The sequence below is a fragment of the Ptychodera flava genome, chromosome 7 (assembly GCF_041260155.1).
Source record: "Ptychodera flava strain L36383 chromosome 7, AS_Pfla_20210202, whole genome shotgun sequence".
NCBI classification, from domain to species: Eukaryota; Metazoa; Hemichordata; class Enteropneusta; family Ptychoderidae; genus Ptychodera; species Ptychodera flava.
Window position 1 is genome coordinate 9,483,372 of NC_091934.1, and position 27,672 is coordinate 9,511,043.

Below are 27,672 nucleotides of genomic sequence, written 5' to 3' on the forward strand. Positions count from 1 at the left end.
AATAATAAACAACCGCACATTCAGTCACAATGTGAATATCTCTCACAGAGTCTTTCCTTAGGCACTTGACACTATATTTACAAGAGAAAACTGAAAATATCATTGTATTCAACATATCAGTTCTGGATGTCAGCCTGCAGACTGGGGGTCCTCCTAATTTTCGTCTGGTTCTGTTTCCATGTCCATCATGGCATTCAGCACATCTTGGATGATGGCGAGATGGTCCATATCTCCAGATGCAAAAATGCAGTGCCTCCTGACCTCTACTGCTGCCAATATACCTGTCGCTGAAACAACAAAATAAACAGAACAACCATCTGTTACCTTTAAGTACACTGATAACAAGGGAAAGTTCCGATCTTTATACACGCATTTGATACTAAGATAACTTGATATTATTTCAATCTAAAATATGGCAACAATCACATAGTGTAACTGCTTATTCAATGATGGTGCAACACTATTCCCCAAAACAGACCTCTTACAAAAACAGAAAATGGCTCCTTTCACTACAGTGTATTCTTCATTGCTTTTGCTGAGAATTCAATATCACTGTACAATTAAGACAGTTTTTGTAAGTGTTAAATATAAACTGTGTTGGGTGGGGAATCAATCAACACTTTACAGTAGTCTATTCTTCATTAACATTTCTGAAAATTCAAAACAATCGCACTATGCTCACTCTTTTTTCAAAGTGTACAATATAAACTGTGAGGGGAGAGAATCAATACCTAATACAAGTAACAATGGCAGTTATGTCTGAGTTACCATGCAATGCCATCATGAAAAGAAATATGAGCTATTTCAAGTGGAGATACATACCGCTTTCGTCATCTGAGAAGTGCAGAACCCACTCTCCAGGATGGCTGAACCATGTAATCATCTGGCTATAAAGGCCTTCAGGTTTGTGTCCACTTGTTCTGTCTGTTTTGGTTGACCACATATTTTGTTCTGTGCTGCTGAAATTTTCTAAATACCGCTTGGAATCACCGAAGTAGGCTACAGCCACACACAGTACACTGTCCACCAATCCAGATTTCTGTCCTACAGATTAAAATACAAGAATAGACGACACAACTGTTTGTTAGAGCTGTGTGTACACGAGAACGTGAAATATACTATTTTGTATCGTAAATGTAATTTGCAGACTGACATAGATACATATGCACACACACAGAGGCAGACAGACAGACAGGCAGGCAGGAAGTCTTACCTCTGATACCGTTTTCCATATGGCAAAAGGCAGGTTGAACAAACTAGTTTTTTCTCCTTCTTCAGCACTGCCAAAACTTCACTGATGTGCGCTACATCACAAGCTAGGGCAATGTTATACATCTTCTTCTGCGAGTCACGATTTATGGCCTTGATCATCACAACAGATCTGTTTATGTCTTCAACAGACCAGTCCTACAAAAAATGTTACACTTTGTGTCAGTAATATTCAATTAAGATCATATGACGATTCACAATCAAGAATCCTGCATTAAAAGTACATCATGATAAACATATGAGGTAAAGTGTGGTCCATACCATGTGACATGTTTATTCAAGGTCCCTCAGTGCAAATACATAATGCGACTATGTAGTCAGTCACCTGAGACTAATTTGCTTGGTCAGTGATTGTAAATGCAGTACTACAAAAGTTTCGTCAGATTTTTTGTTTAAAAGTGCCACTCAATGGCACTTTCATCCAACAATTCTGATTGCATTACGTTGAAGAAGAACAACAGATTTTGCTTTGATTTTGGTTTTGTTGACAGTATGTTGGTGAAAATCACTTGTATATGTTTGTCACAGTTCTCATTCTTTTCTACTACAGGGTCTATGATTGTATACAGGACCGTGTGTCTAACGAGTTAAATTATGAATATAACTACTTACCTTGGCATATCAATTAAAGTAAAGTCAATTCCAGAAAACCCTGAGACTGCTCTTTCAATTTGCTCTTGTTCAAATTTGAAATAGTCTCTGGAACTGAAAATGCATATGTTCAATTTTTCGAATATGCTGCAGCGTTTTTCTGGCCATCTTCATGCTTCTTCAACCGAAGCAACCGTTGGCAATAGTTGACGAAACTATCTGGGATGCCTCTGGAGAATGACAGCTTGGTGAATTCTTCAAGCCTCTCACGTGTTGCCTCTTTTGGGAACCGCTCGACTGCTTCCTCCCAGCCACCATCCAAACAGTGTGTCTGTTGACAGAAGCTACGCTGGACAAGGTCAATTTTTTGAGGATTGATGCTCCTTGCACATGTCAGCAAATGTCATAGTGCTGTCAAGTACATTTTCCAAAATAAGGCACCGATCCTCAGTTTTTATACTGAAAAAATATCTAAGTTTGTTGTAAGGGGGTACAGGACGATTTTTAATTCTTCTCCTTTTAATTTCTGCCCTTTCGTTGCTCCATCTTCATACATCTCGATCACAGACATCATCAGTTCATAATTTTCATCCACGGAAGATATCTCAAATATTGATTGCATCATAGCACTGTCCACCTTCTGTAACATAAATTGACATTGAGAAATGATTGGACGGTTGTTTTCATAATTGTGCGCATATAACACTATCATATTTGACACACTTAATGAACTGTAAGAGAAAACACAGATCTTTGGAACCTAACCTATAAGAGTTGTCTACAGGAAATTTTAACTTATTTATGTCAGTGTTATTTATTTACAAGTAATTTCAAGTGTGTAATATTATTGCTTCATATTAATTTCCATTGAGACTGTGGCTGACATCTTCAGGTAACTCAGCGACTTTCTCATTTTTTTCAAATCACACACAACATCATGAGTGTATTTCATAAATCACATAGAAAGTACAAAAATGTACAGCTGTAGTAACAACTAACAGTAACAGTAACATATAGAAAGTATCTCTGCAGTGATTTTCTGTTCAGGACAATATTGAGTGAAGTGAGCAATTCACAATTTATAAAATCACTGATTGATAAAGAAACAAAGTACAGATATCTATACATGTACTTGCCTCTTTCAAAATCACGGCACAAGTTTTCTCCCAAGGAGTTTTATCATTCTCGTTGGAAGTGGAAGGTGGGCAGTGCGGTTACCATTGCAATGATAATAATGGCATGATACGACCCTTTTTTAACACAATAGGCTGTTATCATGGTAAAAAATTGCCAATTTTTGTCCAAAGTTTTTACACATGACAGAAAATCTGACGTCCTGTACGTACGTGAACCGCTTTCATCAGAGGGAAACTGGGCATAGTTGTCATACAAACATATATAGCAAGTAACAATTAATTCTATTTTATCATGAATCAATACAAATAACATTACCAATCTTAATCCCTGGCGCGACACCAAGGGCTGAGCCCTATATAATATTATTTAATTATCAACACACACGATGTACTGTAATCCATCATTTCTTACTCACTGCAGTGTTTTGAAACAGTGTTTAATATGATGGCCTGTTTGACTATCTCATTTTAATTTTTGTAGGTTCTAATTGGAAGAACATTCCGACCAATCCCAATGCAGAAAGACCCGGATTCTGAAGAAAGACAAGATGACAGTGCTGCCTCTGCTCCATTAGACTCCAATGCGGTCATGAATGTTGACAGCTTCGACAGTCTGAAAGAAGGCATGTTAGTTGCTGTGTACATCCCACAGCTCAAACATAAACCTCAAATTGGTAAGGTAATGGAACACAATGAAGAAGAAGAAACATTTAAGATACGCTGATATAAAGGGTCACGGTCAGGGACATGGAAGCCATCCTGTTGTGGTGCAGGACGTAACAGAAAGCCAAATATTGAATCAGTGTGGATTCATTCAGCAATTTCTTTTGGACTTTAGCTTAACCCATAGTGGAGTGCTGCCAAGAAATACACAAATTAATTTAAGGGAGCACTACATTGAAGCAGAGAATGAGATGAGAGAAAGTGATTAGTAATGCAGATTGAATTCATTTGGCAAGAGCTAATTTAAAACCATTTTCTCCATTAAACAAATTATTTCCGTAACGGTACTTGTATTACCGTAGACCATGAAACCTATGTTTTTTTCTGAGAGATTCAGTCTTGTATGGATACTCAGCCTACTCCTACCCTCACCACAACTTCACCAGTAGTCTTTCACATCATTTTGTCATGGAGTACCAGATGTAAAGAAATGTTACTAATTCAACATTTTGTTAGGTCCGCTGTCATTAACATGGAGCTTGTCTAACAGGGGATGTGAATTTCATCAACCTTTTACACTCTGAACTGGTGGTTTGATTCCTTTACATATGGAGTACACACTCAGCTTTGATTCCTTTACATATGGAGTACACACTCAGCTTTGTCGAAATTGTGAAGAAATATATGCAAATATGTTTTTACGCTGATTTGGTTTGTTTTGGCAAAAACCTCCTTAATAGCTGGTTCGACAGCTTTAATATATATGGTATACATTCCCTAGGGGATACCTTGTTCAGCTTTGTTAGCACTGCTGTCAGCAATGCAGAATATCTTGTAGGTAGATTGTAGTGTCGTTGGCCACCTTTTTTCATTCCAGGTTGTTCTTCATAACAGCCTGTCAATTTCACTCAATATTTGGAACACAGGGCCCAAGGGATGAAATAATCGGATTTATTCAAATTGTACTGAAATGTTGAAAATTTGTATATTTTGAGGCAAATTTTGCTATTTTTGGGCAAAAAAATCTTGTTCTTTTTATTGGCTGGTCCGACAAGATTAATATTTGTTATACAGGTCCAAAAGGAAGCCCTTATTAAGATTGTTCAAATTGTGAGGAACTATGTAAATTTGTGTTTTAGGTAAGTTTTGTGAATTTTTTATCATCTTCTTTAAAACTGCTTGTCCGGCGGCTCTGATATTTGGGATGTAGGTCTCTAAAAGTAAGGCCTATTTCTGATTTGTTCAATTTGTCCAGGTTATGCAAATGTGATACATTGACATTTTGATGACATTTGCAATTTAGTAATTTTTGAGCAATTTTGCAAGTTTTGGTCAAAAAATTGGTTTCCCCAAAAAACACTTGTCTGACAGCTTTGATATTTGGTAGACATATTACTAGGTATGAGCTAAATGTAATGTGTTCAAATTTAATGAAATCGTTAATTTTGTATTTTTAAAGTGAATCTTATTTTTTTCAATTTGGGTAGGCTGCTCTGAATCAAGCTATCAAAGCTTTACAACACAAATGTATGTTCAGACAGTTTTTTACACTACATACTTTGAACTTCAGAGAGAATTTGTGTCATTTGTCTTTTTTCTACTGTGTGCAAGTTACATTTTTAGTTGGAATGAGCAAGCAAGCAATTGTCATCTCTTTTCATGTACATGTACATAATATGTGGGGAAAAGCAATTGTACCAATGTCCATAGATCACCTGTTTGGCCTGGCCACAAGGCTATATTAGCCAAAGTCTACATGTACATGTTAACCATACCACAAGCGTATTGTTTGAGAAGTCTTTTTAGCAATATTTCAGCTGCGGCATCTAAAATTTACTAAAATATGGTTTTAGAATATTTCCTTTCAACCACAGTCGTATCAAATGTCCTTATTGACACAACTTGTTTGTATTAGCCTGGGAATCATGCTTTGATTACATTCTCTGATTTCATGTTTCCTTACCTTTTCTTTCTTAAGTGCCATATAGATATTTGTGGTGTAAAATGATAAATAAATATCTGACAATGTGAACTACAATACAACATGTATACTTTATGTTTCTTTGGTATGGGTGAATGCTATGTGCATATTTATATTCATAATAATGGTGTCAATCCTCTGTGTCATAATTCCTCAATGAGATAGCCACATTAATATTTGTAAAATGAAGGGGTAACTAACAGTCATAATGCATGAGCAGTAATATATATTATTGCCTGAATACATGGGTTTATGTGCCGGAGATCAGGTGACAAGTTGCCTGACACCAGGAGGGCAAATTTTCTCCTGCTGCTTGGGCACATAAAGCCATGTATTCAGGCAAAAATATTTTTATTACATGCCTCGTCGTAGTTAATGCTATATGACATTTAGTTACATGCAGGGTGTTTTTTCAAACAATTTTACCATTATCGACAAACATCAAACAGATTTTAATGAAAATCAAAATAGCAGTGCATGCATGTTAAGCATGAAGCATTAAGCGGCTACTTGGACATTGAAAAAGTCAAAACTTAGGGTTTCACTGGACTGGGTAACCATGGTAACTGGTCAGTACATTATTCACTGGCCCGCTAACTTCCCAGATGTTCCTAATCAAATCAATGCACTGATTTGCACTCCCATCGAGGCAAGTAGTAATTATCCACATCCATCGTGACCCCATATTGAAATACTGTTATTTAAAGGGACATTTTTCATGAATTTGGTTTGATATGAGATACTATTATATTGTTTGACATGTTGAAAGATAATGAATGGGTGACCATGCATATATTCGACCCCAGTTTTAGACACAAGGCATGAAACCAACACGAGAATGAATTAATGGTAATGACCATTAATTCATGGCCGCCGTGTTGGCTGATGCTGACTGCATTGACAGATCCAGGAGAGAGTCGGTTTTGGTACTGTTGACGGTGAGACATCAATCGTCACACAGGCTGTTATGATTGATCATACGTTGGTAAGTCATTCTGAGGGAGTCTGATTCGTACTTTCATTACAGTTGTAGAAGTGCCGGCCTGTGAAGCATTCATCCTTTTGCGTGGATGCGTTAATCCTTCTTGGCCGTGACAAATAAGAGGGAGTGATCTCTTGCCGATTTAGCGCCTTTTTTATGATGCATTATGGTGATCACACAAAGTTGTCGAGACGAAACAAAATTAGTGTTCCAGATGTTATTACTGCTCTCCAGTGAGCATTTAGAAATTTAAGATGGTATGTTTATTAAGTTATACTCAAGTGTTTTTTTCTCATACCTATTGTTTGAACGATGTTGCTTACTTCGATATTGGACAGCTTACCCGGCCATGCATTAATTTTGCATTCCAGTTATCCTTACTCTTTTACACAAAAGAAGTGTCCGGAATAATTTATGATCAGTACTGTTTTAGACAAAGAAACTATCCGCTGTTGGTAAACAGATGCAAAAGAAGTGTCCTCTGCCTGTTGACAAATACAATTGAGAAAATAAAATGAAGTTAGCACCTGGAGTTCACAGGAATGAGAACTGACATATGGAAAGTGCCAAAAATGTAAAAAATGTCACAAGTTAGCATGGAAGTACGCCTTGCCGATACGTCGAAGTAGGTCAAAGTCGAACTTATTGTGAGGAAGTCTGGAGAATGGGGTATAATGAAAAGCATACACACAGAGGCACCCAATTAAATTGGTAAGAGACCTGCATGACATTGCACAAAATGAACCGAAACAATACACTAAATATTAGAATTAGCCACGGTATAAACCAAACGTCTCACAATGATATACTTGTTGATGACGGGTTTCTCACAACGAATCGAATATGGCAATCTCTTCTACAGTATGACCATCTCCAATCTGTGCTAAGCCCTCACGTTAACCAGACAGAGAGCTGAAGACTGATTGATTGATTTCAGTAGGCATGTACCTACGGCCATAACTTGGCTCTCTGACGAAGCTGGCTCTCATGAGGCTAGTTCAGAAGCAAAGCAGTACACTAAAAACACTCAACAGACACAGTCATTCCAGATTGGCAGCAGTAGAGAGGACCACTGCGCGGCTGTCTTCTGCATCGTCCACAAGTACAAGTAACTAAAATGTTCCGAATCCAAGTCAATATCTGTCCAATTAGGTTCAGAAAAATGGTCTGCCACGATAACGATGGCACAGACGCTGCACAAATTGAATGATCAATGTCTACGTTTTGCCTCCTCTGAAATATTCGGATAACAACTGCATATGATTTTGTTGCAGCTGCAAATGTGAATAATTACAATTACCCAATAACGCTCTACGTAGGACGTCTATGGTCCAATCAGTAATTGTATATTAGTTAATTCGTTGATAAATGATGACACGTGTCCAGCTTGTTGGTTTTCTGTTTTACTTGTAAATCTGCATTGTTAGTAATAAAAAATGCTACGTAAGTTCTGCTCGTCCTGAAGCCACGGGCCTGTAATAGAAAGCGAGCTAGTAGACCATCTTTATTTTGACCTAGTGCACAGTCATTCTTTAACTCTTCTTCATGAGAATGTCAAGTTTAACTGCGTTTTGATGACTGTTCTTTTTTAAAAACGTTCCGCCACATTCAAACATTCAACTGTGCCCAGGACTGTTAAAAACCTGAACCTTCTGCGTGTCTGTTGAAATAACTCATATTGTAGCTTTGTGAAAGCAAAGTTTACCGGAGGCTAGCTATTAGGGAAACCATTCAACTGTAGCATATCAAGTTAATTACCACTTTCTATTGCTTGGAAATATAGCACAGTTAATTGAAGTCCACAAATCCAATAATTAGACTCACCATTGCCAGGCTATTCTGTTCTTGTCGGTACTCACTGTTATCAGACATTTGTCTTGCTTACTCCTTTTCTTATTTTGATTCTTGCCAACAATAATCTGACCTGAAAACTCCAAAAGTTTTTTCGGGCCTCATTTTCAACGTCGGCGTCTATTAGTGCAAGATGCGAGGTATAATGATATTCAAATATGCAGATTACATTAATGCACATTGTTTCGGTATTAAAATTCTATGCCAATGACCCTTAATCAATGTGGAATATTCATGTACCTCGGATCTTGCATTGTATAGTCGGCGATGTTTCACCTGTGCAATAAATAAGGTATACGGTGTATGGAGATGCCAATTTTTTATGATAGTATTCTTAATAATGTCATCACTTGGCCAACCACGGAGGAAACCTTCTCATTGAGTGCTAGTTTCATCAACTTCCATAGTATGAGGAAGCTGTGATAGAGAATTAATTTGTGACATAAATACCACAGTTATCTATGAAGTGAGAAACAAAATGACGTTGGATTTATTTTGAAAAATATTTTGAAGCGTTGAGAGTAAATTTTCCAGAATATTAATACCCGAATGATGAAATTGCTTTCATTAAACCTGATTTTAAATTCTTTCTCGTGTCTGCGTCATCGACTCTCATCTTAGGTAGGTTTAGTAATTAACATGTGCGAAGCACTATATAGGCGTCTAGCATGAGTCGCTTCACAACAGATTGTTGTGTGAATTTTTTGTCGTACCAAAAGCAATTTAATTTTCGGTACGAACATAATTGAATAATTTTTAAATTGAATCCTTCGTATCACCTTTTTCCTAAAGCATGTCCACCTCCTTGACAGCTGTCTTCACATCTTCAAATAAGAAATAGATATATTGGACAAATATTAGGATAAACGTTTTTAATTTCTGGTGTCGATTAACAACCCTTTGTCCGTTAGAATGACACCCTTTGACATCTTTTTATCAAAGTTATTATTTGATGATGTAAATTGCCTTAAAGTCAACTTTGTTGATATTTCGTATGTCAACATTTATCTTCAGAGGATATCTAAGGCTAACTACATTAACTGAAACAATGCAGTGTTGTTTCCATTAATACTCATGATGAATCGAAGAAAACGAAATGAAGTAATCTTTGAAGTGAAAAATGTGATAAGAGTGTTTTATGGATTAACAAAATGCAATTAGTGTATGTGGAGAAAGTAAATACATCAATGGTGTATCGATGTTCATAAACTATATAAAAATTGATTTTAGCTGAATTAATACATAACAGTTGAAAGGGCTGTTTTTTTTGCTCTACTTGAGTAATTGCCTGCATCAATATGCTGTTTGATCAGTCCTTACATGTCAGTGTAGACTGAAGATACTTTACAGTGTAGAGTGAAGATAAAGGGTGTCCTCATGCTTATCAAAGAGTCAAGTTTCCTTGTTTTTCATGTGCCTTTCAGAAGAAATACTATTTCATTTTTATCAAAGGCTGAATCGATTTGTTGTAGCCAACCTGGTCATGGCAAGACGTGTAGCTTTGAGTATTTTTTGCCGCGAAGAGAGCTATATGACGTCATGCAGATATAATCCAATTTGCAAATAATACAGCCACTGTTTAACCCAATACCAATCGATCTATTGTAGCGTTTTTAATATAGCTTAGCCATTCGAATACTGCACAGGAGAAAAATTTTGTTGCCATTTATTTATCAACTGCTTTAGTTGAGAGTACGAGATGTTAGCAAAGACCAAGATACACGTAATTAATGTACGCGAGAAGGACGACTCAAAGGAGAGGAACGAGTTACCTGTACCAATAAATAACTTTGTGATTGGCAACGAGTCCGTGGAATCCCACAAGCTGCCAAAAGCTACCAAGGAAGAGAAACACCGTTACACGTTCATGTCCACTGTTGCTGACAGCATCGGTATAGCTGGAATAAAGATAGTTTTCGGAACGTCAATCGCCCTCTTGAGAAGGCAAGTATCTCTTTACTCTCAGACTTCCACTTATGGGATCACATACCATGAAACAGTAATTCTTTGTCCGTTTTAGAAATTCCCATTTCTTGCAAACATTCCCGCGTCTTTTTGTTGACTCTTCTAATTTTGTTTGTCTTCTCTGTAAACAATGTTCTCTGATGGTTTACACGTCTTTCACTTCAATTGAATTCTCTATCTTTTCGTCCGGCTGGCTGTTCTTTCACATGACATCTAATTTTCAATTACAGTTCTTATTCAAACTTCGGTGTAACACAGTATGCCAGTTTTTTTCAACCATCCTATTTTCAGTGAATGTAGCGGCAATCTGTCGACTTCTGTAAAAAATATAAACGTAACTATTTGTCATAATATCAAAATCATATTGACCTTGCCAGTGCCAATTACCTGTTTGTTGTAACGAAAGTTCGATATTGCACCAAAGCATAATTTCCGAAATCAGCAAGTGCCGGTGTTAAGGCTGTATGAGAAATAATTAAGCCAGATTACAGAAAATATATCTTGACGTCAGCGCTGAGAAGCGCTGAGAAGTCTATTTCGGTGGTTGACGGAAGAACGTTCATAATTTTATTGATTGATATAAATGATGCCAAAGAATAACGTGCTTGGTATACTAACGCTGCCACCATACACTTTTGAACTCATCGGACCGTTTAGTTTCAATACAAACATAATGGCTGCAAATGAATAAGCAATCGATCAAAAACTTGTCCTATATGTTTAACAACAAAATTGACCGTTAACGTAAATGGTGACGATGGTGTCAAGTGCGAGTTTATTTTGCAGAAAGCTAAGTCAAAGATATCCATTAATTAATATCGATTGCTAATTTATAATGTAGCCTTAAGGCTTTTATGCCCATTATTTGAGGTGGAGAGTGATTTTTGTGTAGGCGTAATGGGTTTGTGTAACGATTTTTCTAAAATGGTGTGAAACAGTAAAACATTACAGCAAGGGAAGCGAAGTTTTGAAAGAGGACTAGTACTTTTTCGGCTTGGCTTGAGGTACAAAGAACATGACCTTAATCACAGGGACACGTTCTTAGTCGTCAAGCAGGATATGATGTAGAGCTTGGGATTTTAACACCAGGGGTGACAGACCAGGATACGCCTTACGAGGAAATCTAAGAGCTACATGATAACGATGAACAAAATTAGGCTAAGAATGTGTTGTCGAGAACTTCACACAAACAAGCACTACCCTTATATCAATTTTTTGATCCCTTTGATCCTTTTTGATAGTGTTTGCCAGAGTATATTTATATTGCAGGGAGCGTTCCTAAACTGACAATAAGCCATGCCAGACTACCCATTCCTCACTGATCGCCACCTGGAGTCCACAAATGAAAAAAGTATAAAAGAGAAAATTTGTGGGTCTATTTGAAGACAAGCATGCGAATGCTTGTTTCGTCTCCCTTCAGCTTCCATGCCGGGTACCTGAAAAAAAATATGCACCCCAGAAATACTCAATTGTAGTAAATAAGTGAATAGTAACATGACTTGCCGTGAGAGCGATCATCGTTGTCCAGTTTGTAATATGGCATCATCATTCAAGGCAAGAAAATCACCAGATCCAAGAAACTAAAACAGGATTTTTTCCCGAAATGTTTGACTAACTTTTGACGAATTATCAATGATTTCACAAAACATTGCCGAATAACACGATTGTAACTAATTTGGGATAATTGGATGGTGAACTAATGCCGATTTAAGCTAGAAACGTGATCTCATCTGCTTTTCTTTTTGCATTACGCACTTGTTTTTATGAGTAATTTGCAATATTGCAACATTCAGCTCTACGGCACCGAACACTTTTGAGGAATTTCAAAAGTATGAAAATCCAATTATCCCAAATTAGTTCCAATCGTGTTGAATACAAAATGTTGGTATCGACCTGATTATGTATCAGTTAACGAGGTAAAATCACATGTCATAGCTTATAGAACATCATATGTTATATGGCAAGTAGCGATTTTATTAACAACTTTGATCTTAACTCGCAATATCGATGTTTTGTTTACGTATGGCGTAAGAATCCGGCATAGCCATGGAGCAGTATAACATAGTTATTTTCTCGCTTTTTATTACTATCACGCTTTCACTCATTCTTTATTTCGCTCTCATTCACTCACACACTCGCGTAATCTCTCGTTGAAAGATACTATAATACATCAGTTGCTGGCCCGTCTGGCGTAGCCGTGGTTTTATATTAAAGCCCCAGTATTTGTAACATTTAACTTTTTTATGTTCGAAATTACATGTTATTCTCTTACATCCATCGTGAAATGTTTTTCTGTAAAGAAATAAGCCAAATTTGTGCTCCTGTAGTGACATACAAACGCTAAATATTGCCCCGATCGAGTTGAATTGCCGCGCGGGTTTGTTGACAATTTGTAGGCTGTGCACGTGACCGAGAACGCCGATACTGGTGACATCATCGAGCCTGCAACATTCCTGGGGCCTTGCCATGCCACGCCACACTGTCTTGGTAATCGCCCATGGTCGCCGGCTGAATTACTACAATGATTATAATGGTGAAGTGTTGAATTTTTGTTCATATATGTTTTTCTCTCGCAATTCATTCAGCAAACTTGATCTCCATACCGTCGGTCACAACGTGCAATGCCTTGCATGAAGCTTACAATCGACTGCCTCCGTCGTTAGTTTAGCTGTTCAAGACGTTTGCTTGCACGGCTCATTATAGTCGGAACAATCTGTAAACACCTACATATTTATATCTTTCCGGTATTTCACCCAACTTTCGCGTGTTTTTGGCTGAGTCTCCAGTATCGGTGGACCAGACCTTTTCGAAGAGCGTATAGTTTCTACGGACGTGACAGTAAAACTTGCGTAGATGTGGTTGAGCATGCGCGGTGGTGTGGTCCGGACAAGAAGTCATTTTACACTCCTTTTACTGTTAACCGTGAGGTGGGCTGGACATGCAAATGATGCGATTCAGTATTAATTATGATCTACTTTCGCATACTGAGGATGTCATTTTAATCAAAAATATGAAAAAATTGTTAAAAGTTACAAATACTGGGCTTTAGATAAACTAGTCTCATTTCAATATTTCAACATATATTGAATGATGAGAGAGAGAGAGAGAGAGAGAGAGAGAGAGAGAGAGAGAGAGAGAGAGTGTGTGTGTGTATGTTTGTTTGCCTGTGTGTGAGTGCGCGCGCGAAGGAAAGAGTGTACCTGTTACCCAGCTTTAAATATTTGACCGTCACTGATCTTTATGCCAATCATGAGTGACCTATCCTTCTTTGATACCAATAATGCCGGACAAAACTCAATATACAGTAATCTTGAAAATTTATTCAGGGCTCTGTGAACCTTTACCGTTTTACTTTTTCGAACCTTGTAACTACATATTTGCTAACATTTACTTTCATCAACTAACTATAGGACGCTATGGTTGTTGGTCTTGGTAAGCGGACTGGGTTTGGTATCGTTCCAGATCTGGGATAGAATATCTTACTTCGCTGGCTTCCCTATGAATGTTAATGTAAGGATGAAATACGTGGACGAGCTTACATTTCCTGCCGTTGCCATTTGTAACTTCAACTTACATAGGTATGTAATTCTCCAAAAATATGTAGCATGATGGGAAACGTTAGAAATCAAGGCAGCACATCTATTTGAACTATACACGCTTTTACTCAAACATTTGTGTAAAATGTTATTTTTAATTTGCATTATTCATTATCACTGTATCTAAACATTTCGCGAAATTTCAAAATACAGTATTGTCTTAAGTCTTTTACATTTTGCAAGTTGACAATAAAGAATATGAAGTTTATAATTATAGACCAGACGTTCAAAATCTCATCCTGTTCAATGATATTGTACCCATCAGGCGTTCGGCCATTGCAGAAGCCAATCTCAGTGGGCTGTTTGACACTTTGTACACGCATAAATTTCCGGATTTCACAAGCTACAACATCTCAACGACTGCCTCGGAACAATTCTATGTAGAGACTGCGCACCAACTCAAGTCAATGATGCAACGGTAAATTCAACAGCTTGTAAAGCAAGCTTATCCCGATCGCTTATAGTCTACAAGTAATGTCATAGCCATTGTGCAAGTGCCGTATTATAGGTATGAATGATTTCGCCGCCACCGAGAGTCGAAGGCTAAAGGCTACCCCGACAAGCGAAGACTGTATCTCCACAATATGTAACAATTCATTCAATATGCAATACTAACCCATTATGTCGAAAGTTGTAAGAAGAGGCTTGTCAACCCGCTATGCAATTACACCCAGAAGGAGACATAATACTATCCAAATCAAAAGTTTTGACGAAAGTGAAGATTTTGATAATTATTTAGGTCAGCATACGAGCAAAACAAAAAAAGTATGCCCAACAACCAGAACAATGCTCTTGGGAACGATTCAAATTTTGACCAATCTTTAAAAACATCTAGATTGTTAAGGTAAGTAAATACAACAAAACAAACTATACAAATGAATGGGAACTGTTATCGCACCCATAGCAACCACGAAACATTCAGTTGGTTCTTTTGCAAAGGAAAACTATCAAAAATGCTTGAGCAACTATATATTAAGCAAAACACCATACCAAACCAAATAAAATACATATCGAATCTATGAAATGTAGCAAATTACGTCATTCCCACCTCCGAAGAATAAATCTGATAGATAAATACAGTTTATAATCAAAATAAAAAGAAAATTTTACTTAACAATCAAAGTAAACTGTTTACTGACTTGTTACATAATTTCTCAAAGAACATTGATCAATAAATTACAAAAAGTATGTTTGCCTGGTTATTTTCCACCATATGCAAATTGAGGCATTGGTAAAATTGTCGTTCATACTGTTTATACCGAGATATATAAAGTACAATCCTCAACAGTGTTTTTCTTGACCTAAAAATGATCATCTCTTCTTTAAGATCATATGAACTTGATCAGTTGCTTAGAGTGTGGAATTTGTTGCTAGTATAACATATAGGGTTTAGTGTTATTTCATATAAGGTTAGTATTGCATATTAGGGTGATTATTACATGGTGGGGTCATATACATGTACAGGATAATAGTGCACATGCAGCTACCAAAAGTCTATAGCCTTTTCTACGGTTAGACTTCTTTCATATTCTTACATACCGGACTATTGTATTTCACAACACTCAATTTGATCACAAAATTTAACTTCAGTTTAGCTTGAAAAACAAAATAAATTCATGCCAAATGACGTTACCAAAATGTGGCATCTCCATACTATGTCATGTCAGTGATCACTGGGGCACAAATTAATAACCTATTGAACGTTGCTTGTGCACGTAGTGCTACATAGAAACTGGGACCTTTTTATATTTATTTCACTTAATGTCATAGAATACACAGGCCATGTCCCCCTTGTGTATGAATGACATTGCAAATGTCAGATGTAAGTCGGCATTTTTCATTCTTCATAATAATTATGACTGTTAAGATGTTTGTACATGTATTATTAGTGTGTAAGCGATTACTTAAAGTTTAATGTAAACAAATTCATATAAAGCTTGGTAATAATGCATGTATATCACTAAAAATACTATTGTCGTTCTTGAAAGACTGTGTTGTTATGCAATCGAGATCAACTGCGAGTGTTCGGATGATCAATTTGGAAACCTAACTCAAATGGTATAGTAACAAACTTCCTTCAAAAACCACTGAACACAATTGATCCATCTACATTTGTTTCATTTGCATTGGATTTAAATATAAGTATGCCTGGTCACTGTAAAGATATTAAATCAACAGCAATTGAATTAACGTATACACATATCTTATTCCAAGGCTCCATTATGAAATTCGATTGACGTATTTTCTAATTGTGTTTCGTTTAGTCCGATGTGGCAAGGGTTACGCATGGAGGTGAATGTTATGAAACCGATTTTGACAGATTTCGGTCTCTGTTATGCCTTCAATACTGGGGAAGACGGTGACGAGATACGTAAAGTAAAAAACACAGGTAATTTGCTAATTGACCTTCACATTTTCTAAATTCTTTTGAACGTTAATGCTTCTTTTGTCTGCGTCAGTAAAGATAACGAGCTGAGAATGTTTTAGTCGACAAATTTAATATTGTGGACCAAATTAACAATTTTTTGGCGAACAAAACAACCGATACCATTTAACACACATTAAGAAATACCTATATCACCTGGCAAAATGCTGTATACATAAATGTACTGATTCTGTACATTTGTCAGCTATTATATGTCTTTACAAAAAAACAGCACATGTACACTTTATTCTGCCTGCAACAATATGTTTTACGTATACTCTTGTTCAGAGTAGATATACATGTACGTTGCTTATATCAACGCATTGATATGTTCCACACACAAAGTTATATGTTACGTATACTACTATTGTGGTGTTCCATATATATATATATATATATATATATATATATATATATATATATATATATATATATATATATATATATATATATATATATATATATATATATATGATAAAATGTCGAGGCCGAAGGCCGAGACATTTTATCGTAGGGTTAGACTTTATATACCAGAAGAGCCCGAGTACGAGGGTTTTATCCGACTTAAAAACTATCACCCCTAACTGATATATTTTCGTTTTCAATATGTTTATGTCAACCGTCCCCTTTGTCAATGTAACATGTTTAGGATATGAATTAAAACTTTTATTTGTGAAATAGCCTTCCAATGTAATGGAACATCCTATAAATGCCCTAGGGCACATTATATAAATGCCCTAGGGCACAGCAGATTTTTTGTTGCAGCTGGTTTACGCTGTGTTACCAAATTTGAATATTAAAACGTACCAGATGTCTACAGAATATGACATGTTCACTTTTGATTGGACAGTACTTTACTACGGCGCTGTCATTCGTTTCTGGAATTTGGTGACCAAGGCTTTACGAGTAAATAAAACACCCGGAATTGAGCACTCTGATTGGTCAATCAACAGTAGATAGTTTTTAAATATATATATTGTGGTGTTCCATATATATATATATATATATATATATATATATATATATATATATATATATATATATATATATTGTGGTGTTCCATATATATATATATATATATATATATATATATATATATATATATATATATATATATATATATATACATTATATATATCTATAAGTATACGGATGTCCTCATGGGGAATTTCAATGCTCGATGCAGAAAGCAGAGTGTTATAAAAACACTTTACTTAACCAGAAAACATCTTCGTGACGTTGAATCCGCGCCTCAGTGGTACAGAGGGTTCCCCGCGTCACCGATTTTTTTCTGCGTTAGGGTCAGGGTTAATGACATAGTGTGTGTTTTGTTATTATTCAAACAATGCCTTCCCAGGGTGACTTAAACCATGCTTACTTTTTCAACGTCTGTTTGCTTAAAATGCAAATATTTTGTCTTTATTTATAAGGAGAATCATTCGGCTTAAGTGTTATCTTAGACGCTGTTCAGGCAGAGTACAATATTGGACCACTGTTCTCAGTAGGATTTCAGGTGATGTTGTATCCCCAGGGAGAAGTTCCTTTGGTTGGCGACTTAGGCTTTGCTGTCTCCGTTGGTCAAAAAGTGCGTGTCGGTATTGATGTGACCAATGTAAGTTAACATCGGAATTTCTTTTTCCTGAATGTAAATACGATATAAGGTAAATTATGGTGCCTATAATGACAACATGATACGTTAAGGTAGATCGCGTCTCGGAGGCAGATATTTAGACTCTCTAACTGAACTTTTTCTGATCTACTTACCACTTGTGGGGGTTCATTTTAAAGCTCTTGATGCAAGACAACTTTTCACCGGCCTAGTTTTTGAAAAATCAAACATTTTATTTAGTCAATAGGGTTAATACAGGGATGGTGGCCAATTTGGATTTTAAATATAGGTAAAGGTCGGGTAATTTGTCTCTCTAGTACCAAATAACCCCCGAATTTTATTCTTGATTTTTAAAGAGAATGGTTGAGAAATTCCTTAACGAAAGTTTGAGCAAAAGATTCAGTTTTTCACTTTCGAGGCGGATACTACCTTAAACTGATTTACAATTTATTTGAGATATTATATTGAAACTGTGTATCAAATAAAAGCATCAACCTCAGTAGTTTTTTTCAAATTTAAATTGAAACTGTAGTGAGATGACTAATAATTTCGTCTATTGTCTTTGGGATAAGACAACCATTACACTGTAAGCTTGTTTATCAGTTCATCATTGTTCAGGGGCCTTTGACAGCTTTCATGGGGGTCCTTCAATTCTATCATACTGAACAATTTCATATATATATATATTATATATATATATATATATATATATATATATATATATATATATATATATATATATATATATATAGTGAAATTGTTGAAGTATGATAGAATTGATATTGTGTGTGTTTGTGTGTGTGTGACAAACGTCGTGATTCCACGAGATATAGGCTAGATATCCGTGTATGTATGTATGCATGTATGTATGTTGATATGTATGTTGATATGTACGTATGTATGTACATGCACTTATGTATGTACTTACATACTGGATAGATAGATGGCCAGATTGACGGATGCATACATGCATGCATGTGCTCATACAGGTATGTATGTCAACTGTTGAATGTATTTGAATTGAACTTTTTATTTGGCAGATAACGAATCTCGCGCCCCCACACGGTAGTTGCGGAGAGAAGTCTTTGAAGTATTACGACAAATACTCAAGAAATGCTTGCCGAATGGAATGCGCAACAGATTTCATGGTGCAAATGTGTGGATGTAAACTGTTTTACATGCCAGGTACTGGGCTGAAGTCATTGCTTCCGTTGACGATAAAGGTCACTGTAACGTTGCAGAAGCAATACCCTCGCCTATCGGTCCAAACATCAACATTTGTCTCGTTCATTAACGTTGCGAGTTTTGCACGAATATGTTTTAAGTGACTGATGGGATGGAGCTATTAATCATTGTAATCATTGCATTTTTTATAGAAAGTAAATTTGTTAAACGTCATTTCAAATTATTATTTCACACGTCAACAGGAAATGTTACTGTATGTGACATCCAAACGGCTTATTACTGTGGCCATGAAGCGTTAGGTGAGTTGATTTTTAATGACTGCAATATGGTCATCATTATCAACCGAGTAAGAACAATTCTACATCTTTCAAGTAATTCTATTTTTCTGATTATGTAACACCGTTTACAATCGTCTACTGTAGAAAATAGCAGCTGACCTTTGATTATAATTATTACACTGGAACTGCAGTTTTCAACAAGAACTATAAATCTATTCATAGCAGATAATGCAATTCCTACGTTCATTGAATGCTTCAAATCGTCATCTTAATTTCTATTTCGTTGTCTAAGTCGTAGTCGATTTTCTTTCCAGTTACGGTCAGAAATATCAACGCTACTTGTGAGTGCCCAGTTCCTTGCTCTCAGCTGATCTATAAACCAAACCTGTCGAGTGCAAAGTTTACGTCTGATATCTATGGCGCCTATCTGGAAAATCACTTTCAGGTACCCAGCGGGCACTTTGAGTAAGTAGCTGCAATAATTGCTGCCTTCTTGCGTGAATTACGGCTGAGAATTCATTTTTGCTCTCCCTGTATGTACTGTGCATAGCTCACGTGTGAATACACTTGAGGTAATGTCGCAGCGATGTCTGTCTGTCTGTCTGTGTATCTACCTCTCTTTGTGCGTCTGTCTGTCTGTCCGTCTGTCTGTCTGTCTGTCTGTTGGCGCCATATCTAAAGAACGGCTCATTGGATCTAAACCAAATGTTGTGCTTAGATTTGGTTTCCAAATTAAAACTGGAAATCATTAATTTTGGTAGACGTGGCTTGCATATTTGAAGCTAATTCGCATAATTAATCGTTATAGAAAAAACGGATATACATTTGCAACTGAGGGACAAGTTTTGATAAGCATTATATTTGATAAAAATTATAGCTACAAATGTTGATCACACTAGGATATATCAGAAGTGAAAGTTAATAGGTGATGATGTGTACATATTTGATGAAATTTCCTAATTATATATATATATATATATATATATATATATATATATATATATATATATATATATATGAATGATTTCAATAAAGCTTTATGAGATGTGCCATGTACAATAAAGATACTATAATATAACAGTAATAAAAGCTGTTAAGCATTTTAAGATCGCCAAATTGCCAATTTTTCATATTTTAACAACTCTCCTAATTAGGGATAAATATCTGAATACACTTGATCCAAGTGTACAAATTACACTGTGTTCATTGAAGATACCACGTTTAAATGTTACTTGAAGTCGTACTTTTTTCTAATTTGCATTGTTAATTAACTTTCCAAGACTAGAAAGACACTACAGAAGTTTATGAAACTTACTGTATATATTTATGAGACCATTAATTTATATTTTTGAAAGACATTTTGCCTTTTCATGTCAGCTAAACTATAATTTACATATCCAATGAGCTTTCACAATGTGGATATAAAGCTGGAAGGACTTGAGTAAAAACAATTACAAATGCGATATAAAGTGGCGTTACAATGACTGCAGTCGCAGAAATTTAGTAATTTTATTTCAGCTGATTATGTATTTGTATACTTAATGACCTTAGGAATTATCTGTTGTGAATATTGTTTATGATGTTGATCATAGCAATTTCAATGAAGTTGCAAACTTGTGGCAAAAGTTTCAATTGCAGACAACCGAAATTTATACTGACACAAGTGAGCACTTTCAGTTAGTATCTGGGTATTGTTGAAATTGTATTCAAACCATAAATATCAATGTCTTCATAAATACAGATTGCTTTTAAACTTTGTGACGGCCCTGTTCAAATGCTGCACCTCTCACGTATTGTCCTTTATGGAGGTTCAGATCTTCCGGTGCAAACAATGGAATACTAAGTTCAAGTATACACCTAAAAACATTACTGGAGATTATTGAAGCTATCTTTGTAAAAGGATACTACATTTACAACATTCATCAACAAAAGTCGCTCATCGCATCTTTTGCCTCGCCGAAAACATAAGAACGATCTTTGTATTACTTTAACTGTAAGCATTGTGTCTTATTTTTTTAACTTTGTTATTTTCCTTTGTTTAGGATTTCAATATTAACATTATTTTGTGAATATTTCACCAGTAAAAATTTTGCGAAGCTCAATATATTCTTCCAAGAATTGGCTGTACATGAAGTTCATGAAGAAAAGGCCTACAGCATATTTGGACTACTATGTAAGTGCTACTTCAACTCAGAATTTGCCGTCAACTTGGTGATGTTTGTAATTAATTTTTTTTACACTATCTGCCATATCAATATTGGAATGATATATTTCTTACAATATTTTTCCTTTGAAAATAACACAATTTTATACCATAGTTTCAAGTCTCTTCTTTCTCTTCTTGTTTTGAATTCTTGTTGTTGTTGTTGTTTTTGTTATGAAATTTCTCTTCAAGAACCAGTTGAGAGATAATAATCGCAATCATACCCATCCGTAATCCATAACAGTAGGTCAAAATTCGTAATACACTATAGTTATAAACAGAGACAAAAACAGGACAGAACAAGCAGTAAAGCACCGAACAAAGTACACAGAACAAAGTCAAATTCATGAAAGAAAGATATATGGACCTCTGGCCAAAAGGCCAAGAAGTGATGTCAGGTGTTTCGAAAATAGTAAGTGCAATCCTGCACCACATGTGGTACCCGCCATATATCAATCTGTAAGTCAAATAGGTAGTGGTCACCAACTAAGGCCCAATGTCACTGATAATAATAGTTCAACAGAAAGCATAATCGCATTGGATACAAGGATGATACACAATTAAACACCACCAAACACTTCCTCCATTACATAATAAAAAAACGACACTCCTGTTTAATCTTACATACAAGTTCGTCATATGGAATGTTACAAAGCTGTTGTAGTGACTTTCGATGTTGTCAGGAAAGTAAACAAGCTAATTGCCCAGCAAATTCACAAATGATACTGAGACTTTTGCTCTGTAATATTCCCTTACAATGCTGTCACGGAAATTTCAATGTCTCATTGTTTTAACATCTTTTAATAGTTTCTCTGACCTGAAAAGTAATTTAACCAACTGTAACGACCAGTCATCATGTCCTAACCTTTCCGTATTTGAGTTAAACTAGGGTAGGAGCTTATATACGGATGTACAGATTTTCAGAATTATCTGAAATACGTAGAGGGGCGTATACACGAGCAGAGGTTTATACTCGGATGAGTACGAACATACCTCCTACAGTTTAAAACTCATGTTCACTAATGTTATATCTGTTCGTTTTACTAAGAAATGACATCCAGTGGACCAACCCCTGTGACAAATTAGTTTATGGCACTATGATACTTATTAGTGACTTTGTGTACACATTCTTCCCCATCAAGCTCATGCAGCCAGATCAGATAACAAGTTTGAGGTGAATTACCCAGGAAGTGTGTAATATTATGCGATGTTTAATTTCAACAAGAATTCTAAATCGAGCATGATGGGCCACACCAACCTAACTAAAAACAATATTTTCGTCGGCGTAAATGTGATTCTAAATTTAATATTTAAAAATATGAAAAATGGGAAAAGTTTTATATATCAAAACACGGTCTACAACCTGGACTAAAATTATTTTGCCATTGATGTACGTTAGTGCGATACAAACATGTCACGACTCCACGAAGTGTTTTCGTCACAGTAACATCTCATCATCACTTTCTATCACAGCCCAAGCGATAGTTTGACGCCCTTCTTTTTATGTCAGCTAGCTTTATCGGAGTAATGCATATTCATGGTGAACACGATTGGAACTAAATTGGGATAATTGGATTGGCAGAATTTCTCAAGAATTTTAGAAATTTCTCTAATTTTACACCATATTTGCTTACCATCTTTAAAATTTTATACACGAGTTACGATGCTGTTGAAATCTCATGAGTAAAAATCAGTGCATGATAGTATCTAATGCAATATTGTTCAAAACATATGAACAATATTCATATTTGAATGAAAATATGATAGTTTGTCTGTAGTTTCTTCATTACTGAAACACTAGTAATAATGTCAGTTTGTCATTTTTCCTCGACCAAAATGAAGCTTTTCGATTGATTTACATTAAGTCAGTCAGGGTCTTTTAAAATGTGCCCTGACTCAATTTTATGTTTATGAAGCCTTAAATTCATGAAAAAGTCAAGGGCATTTCAAAAGTGCCCTGACTCAAAATTCGTCAATTAGAGAAATTTTAAGCATTTTGTCTCGTTTCTTCAGTACATTTATACAAAATGAACTTATTTTCATAAAAATGAATCCGGTGAAAGAGGTATGCAATAATCGTTGTGTTTCCGTTGTTTTGTCCGATGACAACAATATTTCAAATTTTACACTTTTTTATCATTTTGCATCATTTCAGCTTTAAAAATTTCGATTTCGTTACATTTTCCTAATAATTACTCTCATCCAATTTTCCCAAATTAGTTCCAATCGTGTTCATGGTGTAGGCAGTTGTAATCTAGCTGTGGTCAATATATCTGCGTTCGTTGAACTTTGTTCTCCAGTGGCAAAGAAATAGATCCAATTTGTTTCCGAATGGACTACGTTCCCATCTTGTAAATATTACACAAACTACAATGCTGTAAGCACTCTTGGACCAAACGTACATTTTGTTAATCTACATATTTTTGACATATTCAGGTGACATAGGTGGCTCCCTTGGTTTGTGGCTTGGCGGAAGTATACTGACTGTCATAGAAATCTTCGATATCTGCTTCAAAGGATGTTGCAGTTCAGCGTGGCGCTAGTACTGTCATCATCGTCAATGTTCATTAACGGCACGGCCTCTGACCTACTGTAATACTCACCATGCCTGGCAATTCAAGACCACAACATTTCCCCGGAGAGTGAAAAAAGCAAATTAAGGATGCTAGAAGACTCTCGTATCATTTGTCGTTAAATGACAGGAACTCGTAATTGACACAACGCTGCTACTTGTATTGACTACAATTTCACAATTTCACTCGTTTACAGCAAATGTATTTTGGTAATTACAGAAACCAATAGTATCTATATAATAATAATAATGTAAAGCAAACCTCTTGTCACGAACATAGAACAGTAAATTTCCTAATGATACTATGGCTTTTGGAAGTAGTTAAACCATTTAACATCAACGTTTTTATACGGTATCTTTCTCCATCGCACTCAGTACAATAATGAATTAAGGTACAGATAAATAAATATCATAATACACACTGAAGAAGTGATTTTAGTGGTGCATTCTCATGCAAAAAAAAAAACCCACCACAACCGCTCAATGGAAAAGTGATTTTATCCACATTTTGCGGAGATCAGAAATAAAACTCATGCAATCATAAACTTGACGTACACTCATATTTCCATTGCGTGATAAACGTACTATAAAACCATACATTTGTTTTCTAAGAAGAGCATCAAAGTTGCATAGCCCATTTGTGACAAACATGGAGCTGGCACTACTTCGTCTCTCATAACCCCCAAAAATATGGGCGGCATCGTTGTAGGCAACTCTTAGTTTTCTCCTGGCATCAGCAGAATATTTGAACCAGAGGTGGCCACCGTACAATTGAGAGCAATACACTTTAAACATTTTACATTTCACTTGAAAAGAGCACAAGGAAAATTTCCTTAGCAGCATATTTGCTGAGACATAGAATGCTCTCCTTTGTCGCTCAATATCGCTATCGTCTCTAAAGTTATGTGTTAACAAAAAACCAAGATATTTCTTTCTTTCGACAAAAACAATTTTGACACCATTGAGGTAAACAGAGGGAATGTGCTTAACTTTAGAACTATCTTGTGTGACACACAAACATTCGGTCTTTTTCGTATTGATAACAATGTCATGAGTATTACTACAAATGCTGCAAATGATGACTAATTTCTGTGTCCCTTTCACAGAGGAACTTATCAGACAAATATCATCAGCATAAAGAGGTGATTGATGAACATGCCACCAATATTACAACCTGTTCGTGAAGTTTCAAGACTATAGCTTAAATCATAAATATAAATATTAAATAGTTTCGGTGACAATATTCCACCCTGCTTAACGCAATTTTTCACGTTGAAACCCTCTGAAATGCAACAGCCCCAACGGATAAAAATACATTGCGACCTATACCAAACATAGAGAAACCTGACAAAGCAAATAGGCACTTTACGAAAAATCAACTTTTTAAACAATGTCTAGTGATTAACACGATCAAATGCTTTGGAAGCATCCACGAAATTACAATTACGTTGCTACAACATGAAGTGAATGATTTCTTTCAGAATGAAAATGCACAAGATCCTTTTAAACCCAAATTGGTAATGTGAAGTTTCAAGAAAGGACTTAATTCTGTTCATTAAAACTAATTCCATAATTTTCGATGCAAGAGTCGATAATGCAATAGGCCGGTGGTTATTTTTGTCATTTGTATTCTTATTCTTATCTTTAACAATGAGGACTAAGATGGTATCCGAAAGTCTATTAGGACAAACAGCATGAACAAACATCGAAGTAAAACACATGCTAAGCAAAACTGACACCTTGTCACTGGCGTACACAAAATGCTCTGCAGAAAGTGAGTCTGGACCAGAAGATTTACCTGTTTGTAGATTACTTATTGCATTACGAACATCATTGGGTAAAATAATGATATCCACATCACCTTCGCAGTGATCAATCATGTCTAAAACCAAATTCTGGTCACTTTTAGTATGGATAACATTAATAAGATTACTGTAATGCTCACGTCACATTTCTGCAATATTTGCATCGCCACTACAGCCACTTACGTTATTTGGCTTGGAAGAAATCATCGATTTATTTTATGAACTGAACGTCAAAAATTACTATTGTTACCAGAGTGAAGACTTTTAGCCGCAGCATCGGCTTTAATTTGATCTTCATTACGTCGACAGACTCGCAGTGCACACTTAAATTGCGCTTGAGTACGACATTTGAATTCAAAAAGTGGACCATTTCTAGGTTTTCCACAATCACGCCACAAAGTGAAAGCATCGCGAGCAATAGAGTGGATTTCTTTCAAGTGATCATTCCAACCTGGCACCTAATTATTGTTACTTTTATGCACATTGGTAATTACGTTTTTACTAGCGGAATACAGACTGTCAATAATATCATTGCAGAACTTTGAAATACTTTCAACATGTGATTTATCACTGCAATGTACATTCTTACAAATTAAAGCATTTGTAGGAATGGATATGTTACAGAGAAGTCTTTCAGAGATATCGGAATAAACCTTGCGCTGGTGGTCATTACCCTTTGACCATTTCACCGTGCTCTCAGCTTTATCATCAAGACCACTATTACAATCAAATGATGGAAGTACATTAAAATCGCAATTTATAGTGAGTGGAAAGTGATCTGGTGACATTGCGTCATATAAAATAGACATAGATGTAATACACTGATGAGCTCCATAAGTAGAGATGCAGTGATTTATTGCGTAGATAATCGATTTTCAGTAGATATGTGATGATTGTAATTATTGACTAACATGTTTGTACTTTCTGCATTCTGAATAGAATACAGAGAACAATTCAAATATTTTTGATGACAGTGATCTTTGTTTTAGTCGATCTTACTAGATTCAAATTAGTTTCTAGTCATTTGATATAACTATGATCTTGTCACTCGACTTATCAATAAAATGATTAACTCGAAGATGATGTGTTGAATTTCTTTATTGTACCATATAAGCGCCGCAAGATTTCAAAGACAAAGTTAAACTTGCCTAGAAAGGCACCTGGATTTTGCATAACATTCAGATGATAAAGCCAGCAATTGATCCTACCTGAGACAGGATGATAATGAAGGCCAGTGAAATGCATCACTATTTATAGCCATGTTAGCTCTAAAGGTCACGAGCATGTTTTTCTCTCAACTGCAACACGAACGTAATATGTGACTGGAAATAGCAAAGGAACATCCCGTCAACTTGCCAAGGAATTTATTCTTATTGAAGTTCTTTTGAATGCATGTATAGTTACCTTAATGATACTCAACCAGGCACCTTCTGTGATACGTAAATAAGCCATCATAGTGTTATATAGGTCAGGTGCGAAAGAGCGAAAATGACACTTATACTTCAAATATTCAGGTTGCAAACGCACTAACTAGGGATTTAGGTTGTCTTTATTTTCGTGA

The 27,672-nt window shown here is 35.8% G+C and overlaps 1 protein-coding gene across 1 annotated transcript; it reads left to right on the forward strand.

The window, feature by feature from the left end:
- Positions 1–10,101: 10,101 nt before the first annotated feature.
- Positions 10,102–27,104, forward strand: LOC139136729 (acid-sensing ion channel 2-like). The gene is made up of 10 exons (XM_070704544.1): positions 10,102–10,417; positions 13,849–14,016; positions 14,300–14,452; positions 16,299–16,423; positions 17,890–18,071; positions 19,109–19,253; positions 19,496–19,552; positions 19,846–19,996; positions 21,613–21,704; positions 24,171–27,104. Exons 1-10 carry the CDS (start codon positions 10,173–10,175, stop codon positions 24,275–24,277), a joined length of 1,425 nt encoding a protein of 474 aa, XP_070560645.1. The 5' UTR covers positions 10,102–10,172; the 3' UTR covers positions 24,278–27,104.
- The last annotated feature ends 568 nt before the right edge of the window (positions 27,105–27,672 follow it).